Raw genomic sequence first — 20,366 nt, forward strand, 5'->3', positions numbered from 1 at the left:
CCGCTGCCTAATTAGTGGCATAGTGGATGCACCCCGCCAGGCTTTAGTGGTCTGTGTTAGAACCAGTCTGCTCTAATTCCCTTGCAGCTTTGATATTGGCCAAGAGATTGACGGTTCACACAAAAAAAGAAACACAAGGGCATGATGGAAGACCTGGTGAAAACAATGCCCCCGTACGCCTCTTCACTTCGCCTCCCCGTGCTATAGATGTGCGAGGAGAAGCAGACGGGAGGCCCCCGGTTTTTGCAGACACTGCAAAATTGGCTCCAATGTCAGCAGAGCTAATGTTTTCCCAAAGAAAGTAAGAGGACAAAGTTTTGGACCACACCTATGCTCTTCTGTTTGTCCATACTTGGGCCTTTAAAGGGGGGCTGACCTTCCTGATTTGGCCTAGTTTTTCGGCTTGGTCATTAAGAAATGCAGCGGCCATGACTGAAGCCAAACGAGTTGTCTTGGGGCGGTGGTTTAATGTGAGTGTCTCTTGTGTGTGTTCGCACGTTGCAAACGTTTGTACATTCACTCTGCCAAAACAGTACACAGTAAGTCCCTCACTCTTCTAGATAACTTGAAACAGTCTAACCAGGTCTTGTCTTGAAGTCTCCTAGGCCAGCTAGTGCTAGCCAATTTATTTCGCAAATTAGCATCAGCTGGCTGGTGTGCAACCGTGACAAAGTTGGTTTGACATTGGATAGCCTATCTCTGGGGCTAGTAATGGACCGTCAATAAATTCCACAATGTAAATGGGACATTATTTTCATGTTGCACACCCTTTTAGTTGTTATAGTCAATGAAATTTGGAGCAATTGACATTTTAAAATATTGTCCCATGTAATTTACTGATGGTCCCTAACTAGCCCCATAGGGATATCAAATGTCAAAGCAAATTGCCCATGGGAATTACAATTGGGTCGCACCCAATTTATGATTACTTGGGGGCTGTGGGCATGTGGGCAGGATTTAAATAAACCCAACCCAAGGACAACTGTTACGGCACATGAGTGTTTCAGCATGATATAGATCAAGTTTAATGGGGTAGGTGGGTTGGGGAGGGGTTTTGGGGGGAGGGTGTGGTATAAATTAGTAGGGATTTATTTGCTTTTTATTTTATTTTCGTGGTAGTACAGAATTGGGCAGATCATGATTGATCGTACATTCCAGCACAGTAGGTGGCGGCATGCACTTAAACGGTTGTTTGCGGACCACCATGATATCATAGAAGAAGTAGAAAACTGTTACGGTACCCTTCATTCCGTGACACTTTTTTTCTAGCATCTCGCAAATCTCTGTTTTGGATAAGATTAACTTTATGACAAATTATCCTATTTACACTTTGTAGTCAATTTTGACACTAGAATAAATGTTTCTGACTCGTATTGATGCACTTAGGCTGTTTTCAAAATGATAAGTTGCTTTTTAGGGGCAGTCATTATTTTAATGATAGCCTCCTGGCCCGCCTCCACCTATTCATCCACCTGCATATTTCCCATGACAGTGACTGCTTGGGCTCCTTAATACCCAGTGTGGTGAGTTTGGTTAGTTAAAAGTTCTAGTTCAGATGAAAAGATTCACCAAAACGTTTTCTTTTTAATTATTGGGCATGATCGCCTAGTTTGCCCTGCCTTGGTTGGCCAATTGATGGTTTTGATGGGGAGAGCCGGTGTTTGTGTTTTGGAAGCAGGAAATAAACAAAAGAGAACCAAAGCGGCCCACCCATGCTATAGTAGAAAGTTTGGTATCTACCATACCATGTGTGTTTGGGAGGGCTTTGAGCGCTGGTGTGGTGTTGGGCTCCTGGCCCGCCCTTAGGGGAGGGATGTGGCCCTTCAGGCGGTTAGTGTTCTAATATGTGTATTTTCAAAGGGGTTAGGGTCCCGGAACCAAGTGAACACAAAAGAGGGCTGAATTCTCCTTGATCCATCTAAAACGGATGTTATGGAGATGGGTGAAAGTAATTTTAAGAAATGAGTAATTAGGCTAATCATTAATTGTTTTATTGCTTAGACAAAATAGATGGTGGGAGCCAAAAAACCTAACAAACTAGCCAAATCAGAGACACTGGGGTGAATCTGTGAGTACAGGGAATTAATGATGGATTGTGCTTAGGCAGGCCTAACTTATAGTTCTACAAAATTCTAAGTAATTAAGTAACGTTCACCTCTACATGTCTGGCCTATTGTTTAATAAATTGTAGACTTTGGCCTATGTAAATTCTATTTTATCCCATATGTTCAAAGCGCATCTCATGTTTTCCTTGATATTTGCCTGGTCTTAACATTTGACCATGAAATGCATGAAAGCCATTTAAACGCCTTTACAAAAGGTAACTTTGTAATTACTAACATAAGTGTCTTTAAGAAAGACTACTTAATTTATTACTATATGATTGTTGGCTTTCATGCAAAAACACCATGCACCTTTCTTGACCTCAGTCACTGTTGCTTTTAACATTTTAGTTAAAAGGTGATGCAACTCTTGTCTAACATTAAGCCCACTCTTGGGACTGTCAGATATGTTTTTTCCCCTATACTGAAGGTCATTCATTTTGCATATATGATGCAATTTTAAAAAAACTGTTATTGTTCTCTATTTCAGCATATTCTACTGTGTCTGGAGTGAATGGCCCCCTGGTGATTCTGGATAATGTGAAGGTGACTAAAGATTTAAAATGACTTCTCTATTAGGGCTCAGACGCACCAATAGCATTTCCTGACCAAGAGTACTTAGCACCTCGATCAGCAGACAAACGCTAGATCCACGTTCGGTGCGATGTGTGCAAGCCTTTAATCTCTCGTGGACAGACGCACGTAACATAAATGGTATCGTAGCTTCTGTCAACAGACTGGGATGCGATGACTAACAAGGAACTTTTTTCCGGTATGCAGATTTTTCATCACTGATCATTTAGAACAAATCACGATTTCTCGATGCTTGCATCATTTGAATTTAGAAAGGGGAGGGAACATTTGGCCCATAGACCTGCCTGAAACTTGCAGAGAGTTTCCGTTAAGGGGGGTGGAGACTTTGCAAATCGCGTTTGTATCTTTCCCTTAACATCTCCCATCATCCCCAGAACTTAAAAGAGCATGTGACGCAATTATGCGAGATTTTTGTTCTGTGTTTCTGAGCTTACTTCTCTTTAATCAGTTGTGTTCTGGCTTGCTTAGTGAAATTGATAGTGTTATTTTCTGCAGGGTTAGCCTAATTGCTGGTCATGTATGTTTTCTGTTTTGAAAGACTGAAAGAAACATGCTTGTTAAATGGAGTTTTCCGACCTTTTTATGTGGCAGTTTCCCAGGTATGCCGAGATTGTGCACCTGACTTTACCTGATGGCACCAGGAGGAGTGGCCAGGTGTTGGAGGTGATTGGCACCAAGGCTGTCGTACAGGTGAGTACCTCGCCACACACACACACACACACACACACACACACAGACACAAACCACAAATGACTGAAAGATACTGTTTAATGTCATTTTCAGGTGTTTGAGGGGACATCTGGTATTGATGCCAAGAAGACGGCCTGTGAGTTCACTGGTGACATCCTGCGCACACCTGTGTCTGAGGACATGCTGGGTAAGATGAGCTTTCCAAAACAAGCTGAGTGGCATCCGGCGGGCGCTAGGCAGGAGGAAGCATGAAATCTACCACTGATTAAGACTAAATTAGGCTGCTCTCTAGAGCTCTTCTACATCTGTTTTCATCACTCTGTATAACTGTTTCCGCCCACCCTCCTTCTCACACAAAGAAGAAAATACCATGCAAGCTTTACTCTCTTAGTGTGCTAAATACAATTGTTCTGCTCCATTTTACCTCGTCCCTGTTAATGCCTCTATTTGAGTCCTGCATTGAGTCTTCTCCGTGAGCAAATTAGGGCAACAAAGCATTGAAGAGAATCTTTGAGGCTTGTATGACTTGTTATTTATATCCCAGTCATACCACCTCAGTGGGACTCAAGGTTAGGTGTATTTGATAGTTGAGTGAACCATCTGTTGCAAGGATCATTAATAATGGGCCTAAAGGAATTGAAAATATAAAATGCAGCATCTCTACCATTGTCTGAAACCTCAAGTAACTGCTCATATTTTTTAACGAATCAGAGATAGAGATAATTATGTGGATACCGATCCATGTAATATGAAATTAAACTAATAGAGAATGTCTTTCATTTCAGGACGTGTTTTCAACGGCTCAGGCAAGCCCATTGACCGTGGCCCCACTGTGCTGGCTGAGGACTACCTGGACATCATGGGTAGGACGGAGCTATAATTCCGTTCATTCAGGAAGTGAAAGATATTCCTAGATAACATTGTCTGTGTTGAAATGCAATTGACCCTGATGTGCAAAAATAGAAACATGGTACCTCGACTATATTCTTAGTATACTGAGCTTACAGCGGATCAACCCCATCTTTACTCTGCTAGTGGACTTCGATGTGAAGCTATACATTAGCTTGTATAGTGTGAGTTCAGTCTTTAGTTGCATCTCACTGCCACAAGGCCAAACACTGTCTTTATGTTGACTGTTGATCCCATCCCTGAGTCCCTGTCACATGTAGCATGCCATTGTGTAGGCATGGCATCCCAATGAATAGATGACTTGAGCGTCATAAGTCTTCCATCTTGAAGGGCAATAAGGTCTTTGACCCTGACCTCCGGTCTGACCTTTCGTTCCATCTCGGCACCCGAACATCTCCCACAAGTGTACTAATTTCATTTCATTTTCTTTTCTAAACCTTCGTTTATGTTTATGTTTACGTATGTGTGCAACTGCACATACAGTGTAAAAAGCTGAATTGAAACTATTATAAGGCCATCTCTACTGTTTATATCCCTAATATGAGTTCTACCTGGGCAATACCTTGGTTGGAAGTGGCTAACCCTCTGGTCTGTGTTTCTGTCCCAGGCCAGCCCATCAACCCTCAGTGCCGTATCTACCCTGAAGAGATGATTCAGACCGGTATCTCTGCAATCGATGGGATGAACAGCATCGCCCGAGGTCAGAAGATCCCCATTTTCTCTGCAGCCGGCCTGCCCCACAACGAGGTACGATGGAGACGCTAGGTCTGACAAGGCTAGGACACACAAACGCATAAGCTATATGTGCCTTCGGCTGCATTTTGCCATATTATAGCCTCAGTCAATAGCATTGGAGATGGGTTTTCTATCATTACCAATGGACTAATGTGATCTGAAACATGAGGCAGTCCATTCTGTTAGACACCTCAGCGATTTTTATTATCGCTGCCAGGTTGATTCTAATTTAGTGTTGTCTGTTTTGGTATGTTGTAATCTATTCTTCTGTGCTTAATTTATCTGCCAAACACCCTTGTGGTGTGTGTGTGTGTGTTACCAGCTAATTGAAATGATTTGTGCTAATAGGCGGAGGAGATTAAATTGTTTTGTTCCTGTGGTGCAGGAGCTAGCAGAACCAGCAAAGTGGGTCTGGAGGACATCTCAGATATCCACTGTGACATTTTACTGCTTGTGGAGGGCATTTTCTTATTTCTCAGAGAGCCTTGCCTCTCCCTGTCTCTCCATCTTCACACACAGCACTCCAGAAATTCACACATCTACTCATTTTACTCACTCCATATGTCTTGTAGTGGTTGTACAATCATGCACCTGTCACATTTGATAGTCTGTGTATCAGACACACTGTTAAACTAGATGCTTGTTCTCCATTTTATTTTAGGCTCATATATTAACAGCCTTTTTAGTCCAAATGGTTTGAACGCATTGCATTAAACCTACTAAAGAGGAACCTGAAGGTAGCGTATAGCATTATTGTACGGCACTACCTGAAAGCTATTGAATATGTCAAAAATGAGTAGTGTTAAGTTAACGCTATTAGTTGCCAACCTGCCTCTAAGCATGAGTCAGATCCATGTCTCTGTGTGTCAGTGTGTTAGTTATGGGCACATGGCAGCCGTCTGGACTTCACTTCCTGTCTCACCGCCTAAAAATAGAATGGACCAACCAAACCTCCAGCGTTCCACTGGTGCCGTGAAGTATTTAATTTTGATTTGGAGAACAGAGTTGAAACGATTTGCTTATAGCAGACAGTCATTTAAAATCAGATTCATTGGAAAAGTTAACTTATTGTGGAAAAGTGCCAGAGTTTACTTACTTGGAGTGAACTCAAGTGAAGAGGACATTCGGCAACTCTTGGAGGACAGAAGAAGTTGGTAAAAGGGCTTATTTATTGTTAAAAGTAAAACCAACTGTTTTCATCAGGGTTTTACCTTTGACTGAACTTGGAATGGGATGACAAATAATCTCTCTGTCATTGCCAGCTTAACTGTTGTTCATCTGACTCAATCTTGGGATTTATGGCTCATCATAAGTGCAGGGGCAGTGTTAAGGAAGTCAGAATCATTCTCCATTCCAACATGTTCTTATTACAAGCCTCATTCTATGTTAGTTTTATCAGTCTCTACTACCTCTCCACTAATCGATGAGCACTTGAAATCTCAGGTAAAAGATAAAAATATATCAGTGCTAAAGGACTAACCCAAAAAGTCTGGATCACCAATCTATTGCACATTGACTTTGAAAACAAGGTTAGGAGTTTCAATAGTTCATGTATACAGTCTTAAACAAGTTTAAGAATATACTGCATAGTTTCATGAGTTCATATTGTCATATCAGACAGTGTCCGTGGTTTCCCATGACTGAAGGAATGCTCTTTTCTAAAGCCTTGGAGAAAGAACGTGATGGCCGCTGTGGTTGAACTGGTAAACGAATTAAACTAATAAGACAATGGTGGCGAGAGGAGATTAGGTGATCGTGTGAATAGCACTGATTTAATGTAGGATTGGTAGCCCAGCCATGAGGTCGTTAACGCTTGAGGTGGCTGTTCTCTCACCAGTCGTCACTGTTTGCAAACAGCCTCATTATGACCTTATGACCGTCACTGTACTAAAAACAGTGAACAGGGTACGCCTTGTCTGACTAATGATGCTGGTCGACTTCTCGTGTCACTGGAATGGTATAAAACTCTTCTCGTTTCATTAAACAGTTGTCATGGGGTAATTTGTGCCGCTGTTCTCTATGGGCCAGGTGTCTCAGCTCAGGGTGCACTGAGAGGTCAGCCCTGATTTAACAGGCAGCAACCGTTACATTAAGCGATAAGCGTGAAATTCCTCCCCTCTAGATTCCTAATCACAGAGTTGTTATCCAACTATGCACCTCAGACACAAGCATAGTTGGGAGCACGTGGATACACACAGAACACGCCAGTAACTAGCTAGCTGGACGGGGCGCTCGCTGATGTCCAAACATTTTAATAGACTGGTTGTTTTATCAACATAAATGTTTCAAGACCTCATCATTTTGAATCCTGTGTTTTGGTTTTCAGATTGCTGCCCAGATTTGTCGTCAGGCCGGTCTGGTGAAGAAATCCAAGGATGTGATGGACTACAGCGATGATAACTTTGCCATCGTCTTTGCCGCCATGGGGGTGAGCTGAGCGGCACTAGATATACTTTAAAAAAATTAATTGTCTGTTTTTTCCTCTAGTGTGTGTGGCTAATCCTTCCTCTTAACCCCACCGTGACACTTCCCCCTCTCCTTTTCTCACTCGCATTCACCAGGTGACTTAGCGTTTAAGTCCCCTGTTACGTCTGCTCCTCTGAGTAGATTCTGGCCACGTCGACAGGTTATTATTCAGCTGTCTTGAACACATTCAGCCGGCCAGTATCAAATTCTCTCTAGTTCAGCTGCTCTGCTCATCCCTATTTAACGCTGGGTGGGGAATCTTCTGTGACCTGTGGCAGAGATGTTAGTGACCCCCACCTCTGCTCCTCTGGCCCCCCTTATCCTCTCCCTGCTGATGGCTAATTCACACACCATTGAGGGCTTTGTAACATAAGCACTAACTTTGTAACAGGGTAGCGGAAATGCAATGCATAGGGACGGACGGGTATGAAAAGGGATGAGGACATTTTAAAGCATATGTAAAGGAGATTCCAATTTAGGAAAAGGACACTGTGTAAAGGACAGCGTATTAAGCCTCTTTAACATCTGATTAACACTTAACCCTGTTTTCACATATCAGAACATATTAAGTTACCTTGAGTTGAAACCTGCTGAACCAGTAAGCTGCAGCATAATTTGCACTACATTGCTCTCTGTATAGTTTTTAGGAAGAATTTACCCTAATTTGTTGTGATATTTGTACCAGGAGCTCCTTTTTCTGATATATGCATGTTTTTGTTTTTCTTGCCCATGGGCGACTTAATATATTCCTGCTTTTGTTGAAGAATGTTCAAGGATTTCTACTATCTACTTGGTGTGTAATCTTGAACCTAACTGTTTTCTAACCTTCTATCTTTTCAGGTGAACATGGAAACTGCTCGCTTCTTCAAGTCAGACTTTGAGGAGAATGGATCCATGGACAATGTTTGCCTGTTCTTGAACCTAGCCAACGACCCCACGTGAGTTTATGTGCATAAGCTCGGTGCCAAATCAGTAATTTACTAGCTCCCTCCTATAATAAATAATTTTATGGTACATCTATGGAATCATGGATTCACTGCAATAAAGTGTCTGTATAATATTGCTGTATAAAGGCAAGACTGTCATTTTCACCTTTTCAACAGAGTATTGTCTATTCCTACCTTTTTTTTATGTTAATGGTGGAAACATTTAATTCCTTCCTTGTTCTTTCCTTTCTCCAGTATTGAGCGCATTATCACGCCTCGCCTGGCTCTGACCTCAGCTGAGTACCTGGCCTACCAGTGTGAGAAGCATGTCCTGGTCATCCTGACTGACATGAGCTCCTACGCCGAAGCTCTGAGAGAGGTGGGCAACCAAACTAACTCAAGGAAGTCTACTGTTTACTCCTGGGAAAAAAATAACTCATACTTTATTTTTGTGAATTGTCAGACTTGCACATTCATTCTGTCAACGTTTGAGAGACACAACTTTTCTTTTGAATATGGGTAGCAAATTCAATGTGCTGGTCAGTACACCCTACATGGTTGTGATATTGAAAACCTCCACAAATCAAATCAAATTGGTCGCATACACATATCTAGCAGAAGTTATTGCGGGTGTAGCGAAATGCTTATGTTCCTAGCTCCAACAGTTTAGTAATATTTCGGCAGCATTGAAGGTCCCCAAGAACACAGTGGCCTCAATCATTCTTAAATGGTAGAAGTTTGGAACCACCAAGACTCTTCCTAGAGCTGGCCGCCCGGCCAAATTGAGCAATCGGGGGAGAAGGGCCTTGGTCAAGGAGGTGACCAAGAACCCCATGGTCACTGACCGAGCTCTAGAGTTCCTCTGTGGAGATGGGAGAACCTTCCAGAAGGAGATGGGAGACCCATCTTTGCTATACTCCCACCAATCAGGCCTTTATGGCAGAGTTTGACAAAAGGCATCTAAGGGACTCTCTGATGAAACCAAGATTGAACTCTTTGGCCTGAATGCCTAGCGTCACGTCTGGCACCATCCTTACGGTGAAGCATGGTGGTGGGATGTTTTTCAACGGCAGTGACTGGGAGACTAGTCAGCATCAAGGGAAAGATGAACGGAGCAAAGTACAGAGAGATCCTTGATGAAAACCTGCTCCAGAGCGCTCAGGACCTCAGACAGGGGTGACGGTTCACATTCCAACAGGACAACGACCTTAAGCACACAGCCAAGACATTGCAGGAGTGGCTTCGGGACAAGTCTCTGAATGTCCTTGAGTGGCCCAGCCAGAGCCCGGACTTGAACCAGATCGAACATCTCTGGAGACCTGAAAATAGCTGTGCAGTGACACTCCCCATCCAACCTGACAGCTTGAGAGGATCTGCAGAGAAGAATGGGAGAAACTCCCCAAATACAGATGTGCCAAGCTTGTAGCGTCATACCCAAGATGACTCGATGCTGTAATTGCTGCCAAAAGGTGCTTCAACAAAGTACTAAGTAAAGGGTCTGAATACTTATGTAAATGTCATATTTAAGTTTTTTATTTTTAATACATTTGCTAAAATGTCTAAACCTGTTTTGCTTTGTCATTATGGGTGTATTGTGTGTAGATTGATGAGGGGGAAAAACATGTTTTAATCCAGAATTTTAGAATAAGGCGATAACGTAACAAAATGTGGAAAAAGTCAAGGGGTCTCAAATAAGCAAAGAGAAACAACAGTCCATTACTTAAGACAATTTCAAGAACTTTGAACGTTTCTTCAAGTGCAGTCGCAAAAACCATCGCGCTATGGTGAAACTGGCTCTCATGAGGACCGCCACAGGAATGGAAGACCCAGAGTTACCTCTGCTGCAGAGGATAAGTTCATTAGAGTTACCGGCCTCAGAAATTGCAGCCCAAATAAATGCTTCACGTTCAAGTAACCAACACATCTCAACATCAACTGTTCAGAGGAGACTGCGTGAATCAGGCCTTCATGGTCGAATTGCTGCAAAGAAACCACTACTAAAGGACACCAATAAGAAGAAGAGACCTGCTTGGGCCAAGAAACACGAGCAATGGACATTAGACCAGTGGACATCTGTCCTTTTGGTCTGATGAGTCCAAATTTGAGATTTTTGGTTCCAACCGCCGTGTCTTTGTGAAACGCAGAGTAGGTGAATGCATGATCTCCGCATGTGTGGTTCCCACCGTGAAGCATGGAGGAGGTGTGATGGTGTGGGGTGCTTTGCTTGTGACACTGTCAGGGATTTATTTAGAATTCAAGGCTGTAATGTAACAAAATGTGGAGAAAGTCAAGGGGTCTGAATACTTTCTGAAGGCACTGTAAATGTATGTTATGTGTGAGTGAGCAGATGATGTTGGAGTGAGTGTGTAGGGCCCTGTGAGTGTGCATAGAGACAAAAATAAAAAGGTCAATGAGGATACAAGGTTAACTCATAGTCTGTGTAGCTATTTTGTTAGCTATTTATCAGTCTTATTGCTTTGGGATAGAAGCTGTTCAAGAGCCTGTTGGTGCCAGAGTTGATGCACCGGAACCGCTTGCTGTGCGGAAGCAGAGAGAATAGTCTATGGCTTGGGTGGTTGGTTTCTTTAACGATTTTCCGAGCCTTCCTACCACACCACCTGAAATAGATTTCCTGGATGGCAGGGAGCTCGGCCCCAGTGATGTACTGGGCTGTCCGTACCACTCTCTGTAGCGCCATGCGATCGAGGGCGGTGCTATTGCCATACCAGGCAGTGATGCAGCCAGTGAAATTGCTCTCAATGGTACAGCTGTAGAACTTTTTGAGGATTTGAGGGCCCATGCCAAACTTTTTCAACCTACCGAGGGAAAGGAGGCGCTGTCGTGCTTTCTTCACGACTGTGCGTGCGTGTTTGGACCATTTTAAGTCTTTAGTGATTTGGACACCGAGGAACTTGAAGCTCCCAACCTGCTCCACTGCGTGCCCCCCCCCCCCCCTTTCCTGTAGTCCACGATCAGCTCCTTGGTCATATTGTCGTTGTTTTGGCACCACACTGCCAGGTCACTGACCTCCTCCCTGTAGGCTGACTCGTCGCCGGTGATCAGGTCTACCACCGTCGTGTTGTCAGCAAACTTGATGATGGTGTTGGAGTCGTACGTGGCCACACAGTCATGGGTACAGGAGGGGACTAAGCACACACCCCTGTGGGGCCCCTGTGTTGCGGGTCAGCGTGGTGGAGGTAATGTTGCCTACCCTCACCACCTGGGGTCTTCCCGTCTGCTCTGAATTAAACAAACTGAACAATTTGAACAGTGATTGGCTTTGGCCTGGGTCTGAGTAATTTATTTTATACCAAGTCTGCTGTGAAAATGGCAGTGCTTGACCTCCTTTTTGTTGATTTGAATAACACTTCCAACAGGTGATTACATTAGAATATAGTACAGTATTATTAGTTTGTCCTCCTTTAGGGGGAGTGGTTTGATATGGGAAAGAAATGAATAGGGGATTGTTTTTAACTACTTGTGCAGATATGAAACAGACGATCATATCAGTCAACAATATCAAATTCCCAGTTTATGCTACAAAACCAACTTTATAAGAGGTTTTAAAAATAGGTTCTATTTGACTCAACATTCCATGACGTACACTAAGGCATTATTGCCAGAATAGATGGATGCAGTTCAATGCATGATTCATATAATTCACCAATACATTTCTTGGTAGTCCAAAAAATCAGGTTGTAAATCACAGCTGGCCTGGTACATTGTTTGCTGCCTCCATTCGGGATGCACTGTTTCAGTTTCAATGACTCAATATTTTGGACAAAAACAGACGAATCTAACTAAGGCTGGGAATGTCAATACAATCAAACTAGCAAGGGCAATGATCACAAGTCCGTCATAATGTGGCTAATATGCTAGCGTATCTATTTATGTAGCAAGCTAAAAACAAAGAGCCTAACATTAGCTAGATAACTAGCTAGCTAGCTGCTAGGAGGACATAATGTCATTGGAGAAGTTTGAGTGACTGACTTTTTTTACCCCTCGTATCTTTTTTCGGTGGCTACACAGCTAGAGATGCATGTGTCATTTGGTTAGCTAGTAAGAAATGTGAATCGCTTCGCTAGCTAGGTATGCTGAACGACTGTTATCCAGTTAACAAATTCACTCTGGCCAGCTATCTAGCACTTTTTGTCTGAGTGTGCCGAGCGCAGAATAACTGATGAATTTACGAACGAGCAAGACCCGCTGAATATGACTGGTGTCAGTAAACATAGGCAAAATAAGTACGTTAGTCACGAACACTATAAAACATGTCAACAGCCTAACCAGTTCTGCTAGGGCGAGTAAAATGGTCAGTGAGGTGTTCTCTCATTTGTGTCTGGAAGTAGCTAGCTAGCAAGCTAGCCAACTTTAGCCAGTTAGCTTGGGTGCTTGGTTGGGACAACGCATGCATTGGCAGGCAAGTTGCAGAAGGACGAGCAGGCTATTCCCCATCATTTATCAGTGCAATTTTGACGGCCAACTAGCTGAAAAAGTTTGAGAGGGTTTATCTAATGTTCCTTCATTAGATTTTAGCTAATCGTGCTCTGGCTAGCATTAGTTGTTGATCTTGTTGTTGATGTGCATATAGGGAAAGATGTTCTACCTTTTTTTATGGTTGTTTGATCAATGGGACTGTAAAGTTCCCAAATGTAAGAGGACTATTGTGGTATTTAGCTACATATTTGCAGAAATCCATTCAAGTGTATTTTGTGGCTTTTGCCGAATGCGTTCTAATTATCTAAAGTCGCGCTGTTGCAATTGCCTGTGAACACCCAGTCCAATTCAAAGTGAATTATGGCAGGCCCTTTTGGCAAATGGCTTGTTGTTTTTATTAGGTTTTATTTACAGCATTGTCTATTAATTGTCCAAACGCACGGCCACTTTCCCACTCTATATTGCTATAGAAATTTCACAAATGTCTTAGTATATGTAATTCCCAAACATCCTAATAATTTATGAAAACATGAAAATGATGTCAGAAAATCTTTTTTTTTAAGTGTCATTCTTCCTGGGAGTGTATATGAACAGATTTGAAAACGATTTAATGTTGCTAAAATGCAGTCAGTTCCACTTTAAATCCCGATGCACATTCCAATACCATAAAATAATGAACGAGTTCATGCTCTTTGATTCAATCATATGCTCTAACAATGAAATGTTCAGTAGTTTGTGTTCAGGGACCCATCTCTTATTACCTAGTTCCACCTATGGCTCACTTCTTTGTCCCATGTCTCCCCAGGTGTCTGCTGCTAGAGAGGAGGTCCCTGGTCGTCGTGGTTTCCCAGGTTACATGTACACTGATCTGGCTACCATCTACGAGCGTGCCGGGAGAGTGGAGGGCAGGAACGGCTCCATCACTCAGATCCCCATCCTCACCATGCCCAACGATGGTGAGACATGCCGGCTTTTCTCAGAGAAAAACAACCTAGATATATTTAGAAAATAATTTATTTATAAATGTTTAATTCTTGTTTTATTTATTTACTTGTCACATTAGCAATATTGTTTAATCTCCTGTTTCGTCACTGAAATGCGGTCAATATTTTTTTTTGCCAGGGAACAAATTGTTGCTTGCCATTACTATGGTAACATCTTGATGGGCGTCCAATCTGTTTTTGAATGGGAGTCCCACCTTTTTAACATCACAGAGAAATTTGTGCCAGCGTATTTTAGAGCAATATCCTCCCAAGTTGTGGATGTAGATCAAAACACTCCCAAGTTGTGGATGTAGATCAAAACACTCATTGTCCTTAAATTGGGAAACTTTACATTGGATCTGCATTTCAGTATCTATAAGCATTCTACTGTAAGTTGTAGACATTTTAAAGTGTATGCCTGGTTCATTTACATTTATTTTGGGAAAAGTGATTTACGACCGTGCTCAGTGCATGCTTTGAATGTACAGTATGCGTGCATATCCTTTTGATAAAAGCCACTTGATTTATCGTGACTTTAACCCTGGATATTATCTCTTGATGTTGACCTCCATGTTAACTGTGTTTTCCAGATATCACCCATCCCATTCCTGATCTCACTGGGTACATCACTGAGGGACAGGTTTATGTGGACAGACAGCTGCACAACAGACAGGTACAGACATACTCACTGATGATAGACATGTATTCACATTCTCACTAATGTCTCAAACCCACCCTTTGTACCTGACTATTGAGGACTGTCTATAGCTGTTGAGTACTGTAGTTCTATCTCTCCTGACAATTGTCCAATTGTTGCCCAATGTTCATTTGTTTACAACTTCTTGGTTGAACATTGAATTAACTTCTATTATTTCATGCTTTTCTTTCAGATCTACCCACCCATCAATGTGCTGCCGTCTCTGTCTCGATTGATGAAGTCTGCCATCGGTGAAGGAATGACCCGTAAAGACCATGCTGATGTCTCCAACCAACTGGTAATTGTCACTTCACCCACAGCCAAAGATCTTCTATAACCAAGCCTAATTTCTATTGAACAACAATACACATTAATCGTTTGTTGCATACAGCACCTTTAACTCACTGACCTCCCTCCACGCTTCTCTCTCAATGGCTCACATCAACACCATCATCCCAGAAACCCTAGACCCACTCAAATTTGCATACCGCCCCAACAGATCCACAGATGACGCAATCTGTATTGCACTCAACACTGCCCTTTCCCACCTGGATAAGAGGAACACCTACGTGAGAATGCTGTTCATTGACTACAGCTCAGCGTTCAACACCATAGTGCCCTCAAAGCTCGTCACTAAGCTAAGGACCCTGGACTAAACAGCTCCCTCTGGATCCTGGACTTCCTGATGGACTGCCCCCAGGTGGTAAGGATAGGCAACAACACATCTGCCATGCTGATCCTCAACACGGGAGCCCCTCAGGGGTGTGTGCTTAGTCTCCTCCTGTACTCCCTGTTCACCCATGACTGCGTGGGCAAGCACGACTCCGACACCATCATTAAGTTTGCCGACGACACAACGTTGGTAGGCCTGATCACCAACAACGATGAGACAGCCTATAGAGAGGAGGTCAGAGACCTGGCAGTGTGGTGCCAGGACAACAACCTCTCCCTCAACGTGATCAAGACAAAGGAGATGATCGTGGACTACAGGAAAAGAAGGGCCGAGCACGCCCACATTCTCATCGACAGGGCTGTAGTGGAGCAGGTTGAGAGCTTCAAGTTCCTTGGTGTCCACATCCCCAACAAACTATCATGGTCCAAACACACCAAGACAGTCTTGAAGAAGGCACAACATCACCTATTACCCCTCAGGAGACTGAAAAGATTTGGCATGGGTCCTCAGATCCTCAAAAAGTTATACAGCTGCACCATCGAGAGCATCCTGACTGGTTGCATCACTGCCTGTTATGGCAACTGCTAGGCCTGCGACCGCAAGGCGCTACAGAGGGTAGTGCTTACGGCCCAGTACATCACTGGGGCCAAGCTTCCTTCAATACAGGACCTCTATACCAGGCGGTGTCAGAGGAAGGCCCTCAAAATTGCCAAAGACTCCAGCCACCCTAGTCAGACTGTTCTCTCTGCTACCGCACGGCAAGTGGTACCGGAGCGCCAATTCTAGGTCCAAAAGGCTTCATAACAGGTTCTACCCCCAAGCCATAAGACTGCTAATCAAATGGCTACCCCCCCCTCCCCCTCTTTTTTTTTACACTGCTGCTACTAGGTGTTTATTATCTATGCATAGTCACTTTACCCCTACCTCCAGGTACATATTACCTAAATTACCTCCACTAACCTGTACACCCGCACATTGACTCGGTACCGGTACCCCCTGTATATAGCCTCTTTATTGTTTTATTTTTTACTTTATTTTATTTAGTAATTATTTTTCTTAACTGCATTGTTGGTTTAGGGCTTGTAAGTAAGCATTTCATGGTAAGGTCTACACCTGTTGTATTCGGCGCATGTGACAAATAGAATTTGATTGGATTTGAATCCCCATGTCTTTATCTACCTCTTTTTCCATGCCTCTATCCCTCTCAGTATGCCTGCTATGCCATTGGTAAGGACGTGCAGGCCATGAAGGCCGTGGTGGGAGAGGAGGCCCTCACCTCCGATGATCTGCTCTACCTGGAGTTCCTGCAGAAGTTTGAGAAGAACTTCATCGCTCAGGGTAAGATGCTGAAAAACAGATGAGACCTATGACAGTAGCACCACAACCAGAGAGCGTGCGTAGTGAAATTCTAGTCATATGGCATGATCAAATCAAAAGGTGAAAACGGTGGCATGGCAACCGCACTGTATGTCGCATTCTCCCAGGGTCCAGTATTTTGTACCAGAATGAATGGGTGTTTTGGCAGGCTTTTCACACCGTTAAGTGGGAGGCTTGGCCAGGTCATTGACACTCCTGCACGGAGATATTTTCTGGTGATTTTATTTGCTTGTCTAAATATTGTTGCGTTAAATATTAGATATTATACCTTTGCCACCTTGGCTTCTCCTTTATCTTATGGTTGTGCTATCTTTTATTCCGCAAATTCCTTTAAATCATTGACTGATTATGTGTTGCCCGAGGTATTTGACCTTATTACCAGAAATTCTGCCTGCATAGCGGTATCATTCAAGTGTGATATTAAAATGGAGATTGATATTGCCCAATGATATTGAAATGAATTAATGGATTAATAATATTTTGTTTGCATTGTTGAATCACATTTTAGCTAGGTTTGTTAGATGTTTCTTAATAAACCATTTTGTTTTTCTTGTCATTAATTGCAGATATTATCGTATAACGCTACATCGCTGGATTTTTTATCTGCCAGTTCTTAGCTCTAACCAAGAACTATGAATAAATGCTGCATGTTATGCTTCTTTCCTTCAGGTCTTTGTTAGTAAAAGTTGTTAATTTTCAATGCCTTCAGGCATGATTATTTTTTTATCAGCAGAGGGGAACAAAAACCAATGGATAGATTTTCCAACAACTTGGTGACATTCAGCGATAATGTGTGCATGTCGTCAAAGCATTATGCCAAACCTATTCTCACACTTGTCCTTGGATTTTTGTGTGTTTTTCTATCCAGCCTAGTTTATAGTGAGCCTGAATTCCTTTTTCAACATGAGTCAAAGCCTAATGCGATCCATTAAAATGAGAATCTCATTAGAATTGATGAGTCTACTGGTGTGAATTGAAACCTAGAAAACCTCACTCCATAGAAATAATATGAAATTATCATGTCAGACTTTTGCATCTTCTCTCTCAGCTGAAATAGACAAATGGGGCCGGCTTTTGGGCAAAAAACAAGTGCCTGCCGTTCAGTCTTCTTGTCCTTCAGATAATGAGATTACAAAGCAGGGATTGCACTATTGTAGGCTATGCTTCACAGGGACCTAATGCTTGTAATCCGATTGTGACTTAATATCTAGCCTATCAATTATCTCTTTCCAATAGAGTAAGCTGTGATGTAGTGTTGGGTGCATTTCAGACATGTTAGCTGCATGACCTGAGTTGAACATGACGCCCACAACAAGTGTTATGAAAAATATCAGTGAATCACTGGGGAATATTGTTTTATTCATACTCTTATTAAAACCTCTGAATAAAATAATAAATTGGCAACTAGTCTTAATACGGAATATTGTCAAATGTCATAGCATTCAATACCTAAAACACTGTCACCTCACCCCTCAGGCCCCTATGACAACAGGACTGTGTATGAGACCCTGGACATTGGCTGGCAGCTGCTCCGAATCTTCCCCAAAGAAATGCTGAAGCGGATTCCCCAGAGCACCCTGGCTGAGTTCTACCCCAGGGAGTCTGCAGCTCGTCACTGAGAGCCCCTCAACTCAGAGAACAGAGCAATAATCTCAGCTCCCTCTGTATATGTATTGTACTGTATCTGTGTCCAGAATCTAGTATGGGTAGTGTCTGTGATTATATCTCTACATTTTATTTAGAGTTTTAAACTTACCCTTAAATCAAAGAATTATCCTGTTATTTATTGGGGTATGTTACTGTTGGATTTTGTTCATTGAATGTTGTCCCCACCTAAAGTAAATGAAACTTTCCAAAAAGGTAAAACATCCTATACATTTAGATTGTGTGTTCTCTTTCAAATTTCAATGGTTTAAATTTGTCCAATATGTTTGTTACTGTCACCCTGAAGATAGCACTTCAATCACTTATTTCAGATGGGGGGGCAATTACTTGTGAACCATATGTCAAATTGTAGGACTTCATCAAACACCCAGGAGGTCTGAAAGTGTCATGACATACTTTAATTTATTACACTGAACATCATTGATACTTAAATGTTTACTTTTATAGGCTTGAGGTGAGGGTTTCGATATTGGACAAACTTTTGGGCAACTTGAAATTGATTTATATTGTAGATGTCAAACTTTGTAGACTAATTGCTTTTTTCTTGGCCTCTTGCTTGATGTAATTACTATTGAAAGAAAAGGATGTTTACATTATTTGTTATTGCTATATGTATGTGCTGTAAAAAGAATAGTAAACATTCCCCTGTTTCATTGTTCATTCTCTTGTTTGTTTGCAGGAATCGAATACGTGTGTTATGATTCTTCTGTTTTCTGTCCATAAATAAATTATATTAGAACTATGAAGGATATGACATGTTTGTAATCCCACCTGAGGCATGGGGCTTTAGAAATGTGACCACTGTCAAATTCATAGATAGAGCTATGGATGCAAGGACTGACCATCCATGATAACAAAATTATACTCTAAACCATGTTTTGAGGCTATACAGTGTTTGTTTACAAATAAAGGATTAGAACAAGCTTACATTTTGGGTTCTGATGGGTTAAGACCATTGAACTAAGCTCATGAGGCATTTTTAAGTCATACTTTTCAAGAATCCATGGGTATTTATGAATAAAAAAAATCGCAGATTGCCCCTTTTAAGGTTGATGGGTCTCACACTTGCAGTAGGGCTTAGTAGTGACTCAGCAAAAAAGCCAAATTGAAATCCAAACTCAAATAATATTTTTTTATATTAATTGTCCGAGTCATAGATCGTATATAGGCCCAAGTTAACAAAAACATGCACTCGTAGCCTAGATCAGACCTGAGATCGTAAAATATGGCCAAAGGTGAGTCTTGTGCAAATCATATGATACTTCTCAGGACTCACTGAACTAACTTGATTATCCACTGCCAGTCTGGTCACATACAGTGGGGAGAACAAGTATTTGATACACTGCCGATTTTGCAGGTTTTCCTACTTACAAAGCATGTAGAGGTCTGTAATTTTTATCATATGTACACTTCAACTGTGAGAGACGGAATCTAAAACAAAAATCCAGAAAATCACATTATGATTTTTAAGTAATTAATTTGCATTTTATTGCATGACATAAGTATTTGATCACCTACCAACCAGTAAGAATTCCGGCTCTCACAGACCTGTTCGTTTTTCTTTAAGAAGCCCTCCTGTTCTCCACTTATTACCTGTATTAACTGCACCTGTTTGAACTCGTTACCCATATAAAAGACACCTGTCCACACACTCAATCAAACAGACTCCAACCTTTCCACAATGGCCAAGACAAGAGAGCTGTGTAAGGACATCAGGGATAAAATTGTAGACCTGCACAAGGCTGGGAAGGGCTACAGGACAATGGGCAAGCAGCTTGGTGAGAAGGCAACAACTGTTGGCGCAATTATTAGAAAATGGAAGAAGTTCAAGATGACGGTCAATCACCCTCAGTCTGGGGCTCCATGCAAGATCTCACCTCGTGGGGCATCAATGATCATGAGGAAGGTGAAGGATCAGCCCAGAACTACACGGCAGGACCTGGTCAATGACCTGAAGAGAGCTGGGACCACAGTCTCAAAGAAAACCATTAGTAACACACTACGCCGTCATGGATTAAAATCCTGCAGCGCACGCAAGGTCCCCCTGCTCAAGCCAGCGCATGTCCAGGCCCGTCTGAAGTTTGCCAATGACCATCTGGATGATCCAGAGGA

The 20,366-nt window shown here is 42.4% G+C and overlaps 1 protein-coding gene across 1 annotated transcript in view; it reads left to right on the forward strand.

The window, feature by feature from the left end:
- Positions 1 to 19,000, forward strand: part of LOC311140509 (V-type proton ATPase subunit B, brain isoform-like) — a 46,002-nt gene extending 27,002 nt beyond the window's left edge. Inside the window, exons 2-14 of the mRNA XM_084175598.1 lie at positions 2,593 to 2,648; positions 3,288 to 3,386; positions 3,480 to 3,573; positions 4,172 to 4,249; positions 4,903 to 5,042; positions 7,357 to 7,458; positions 8,337 to 8,434; positions 8,678 to 8,801; positions 13,665 to 13,815; positions 14,433 to 14,515; positions 14,733 to 14,837; positions 16,421 to 16,550; positions 18,066 to 19,000. Coding sequence (XP_084031724.1) covers positions 2,593 to 2,648; positions 3,288 to 3,386; positions 3,480 to 3,573; positions 4,172 to 4,249; positions 4,903 to 5,042; positions 7,357 to 7,458; positions 8,337 to 8,434; positions 8,678 to 8,801; positions 13,665 to 13,815; positions 14,433 to 14,515; positions 14,733 to 14,837; positions 16,421 to 16,550; positions 18,066 to 18,208 — 1,403 coding nt within the window. The 3' untranslated portion in view covers positions 18,209 to 19,000. The remainder of the gene's footprint in view (positions 1 to 2,592; positions 2,649 to 3,287; positions 3,387 to 3,479; positions 3,574 to 4,171; positions 4,250 to 4,902; positions 5,043 to 7,356; positions 7,459 to 8,336; positions 8,435 to 8,677; positions 8,802 to 13,664; positions 13,816 to 14,432; positions 14,516 to 14,732; positions 14,838 to 16,420; positions 16,551 to 18,065) is intronic.
- Positions 19,001 to 20,366: the final 1,366 nt, after the last annotated feature.

The sequence above is a fragment of the Coregonus lavaretus genome, assembly GCF_964263955.1.
Source record: "Coregonus lavaretus genome assembly, chromosome: 1".
Lineage (NCBI taxonomy): Eukaryota > Metazoa > Chordata > Actinopteri > Salmoniformes > Salmonidae > Coregonus > Coregonus lavaretus.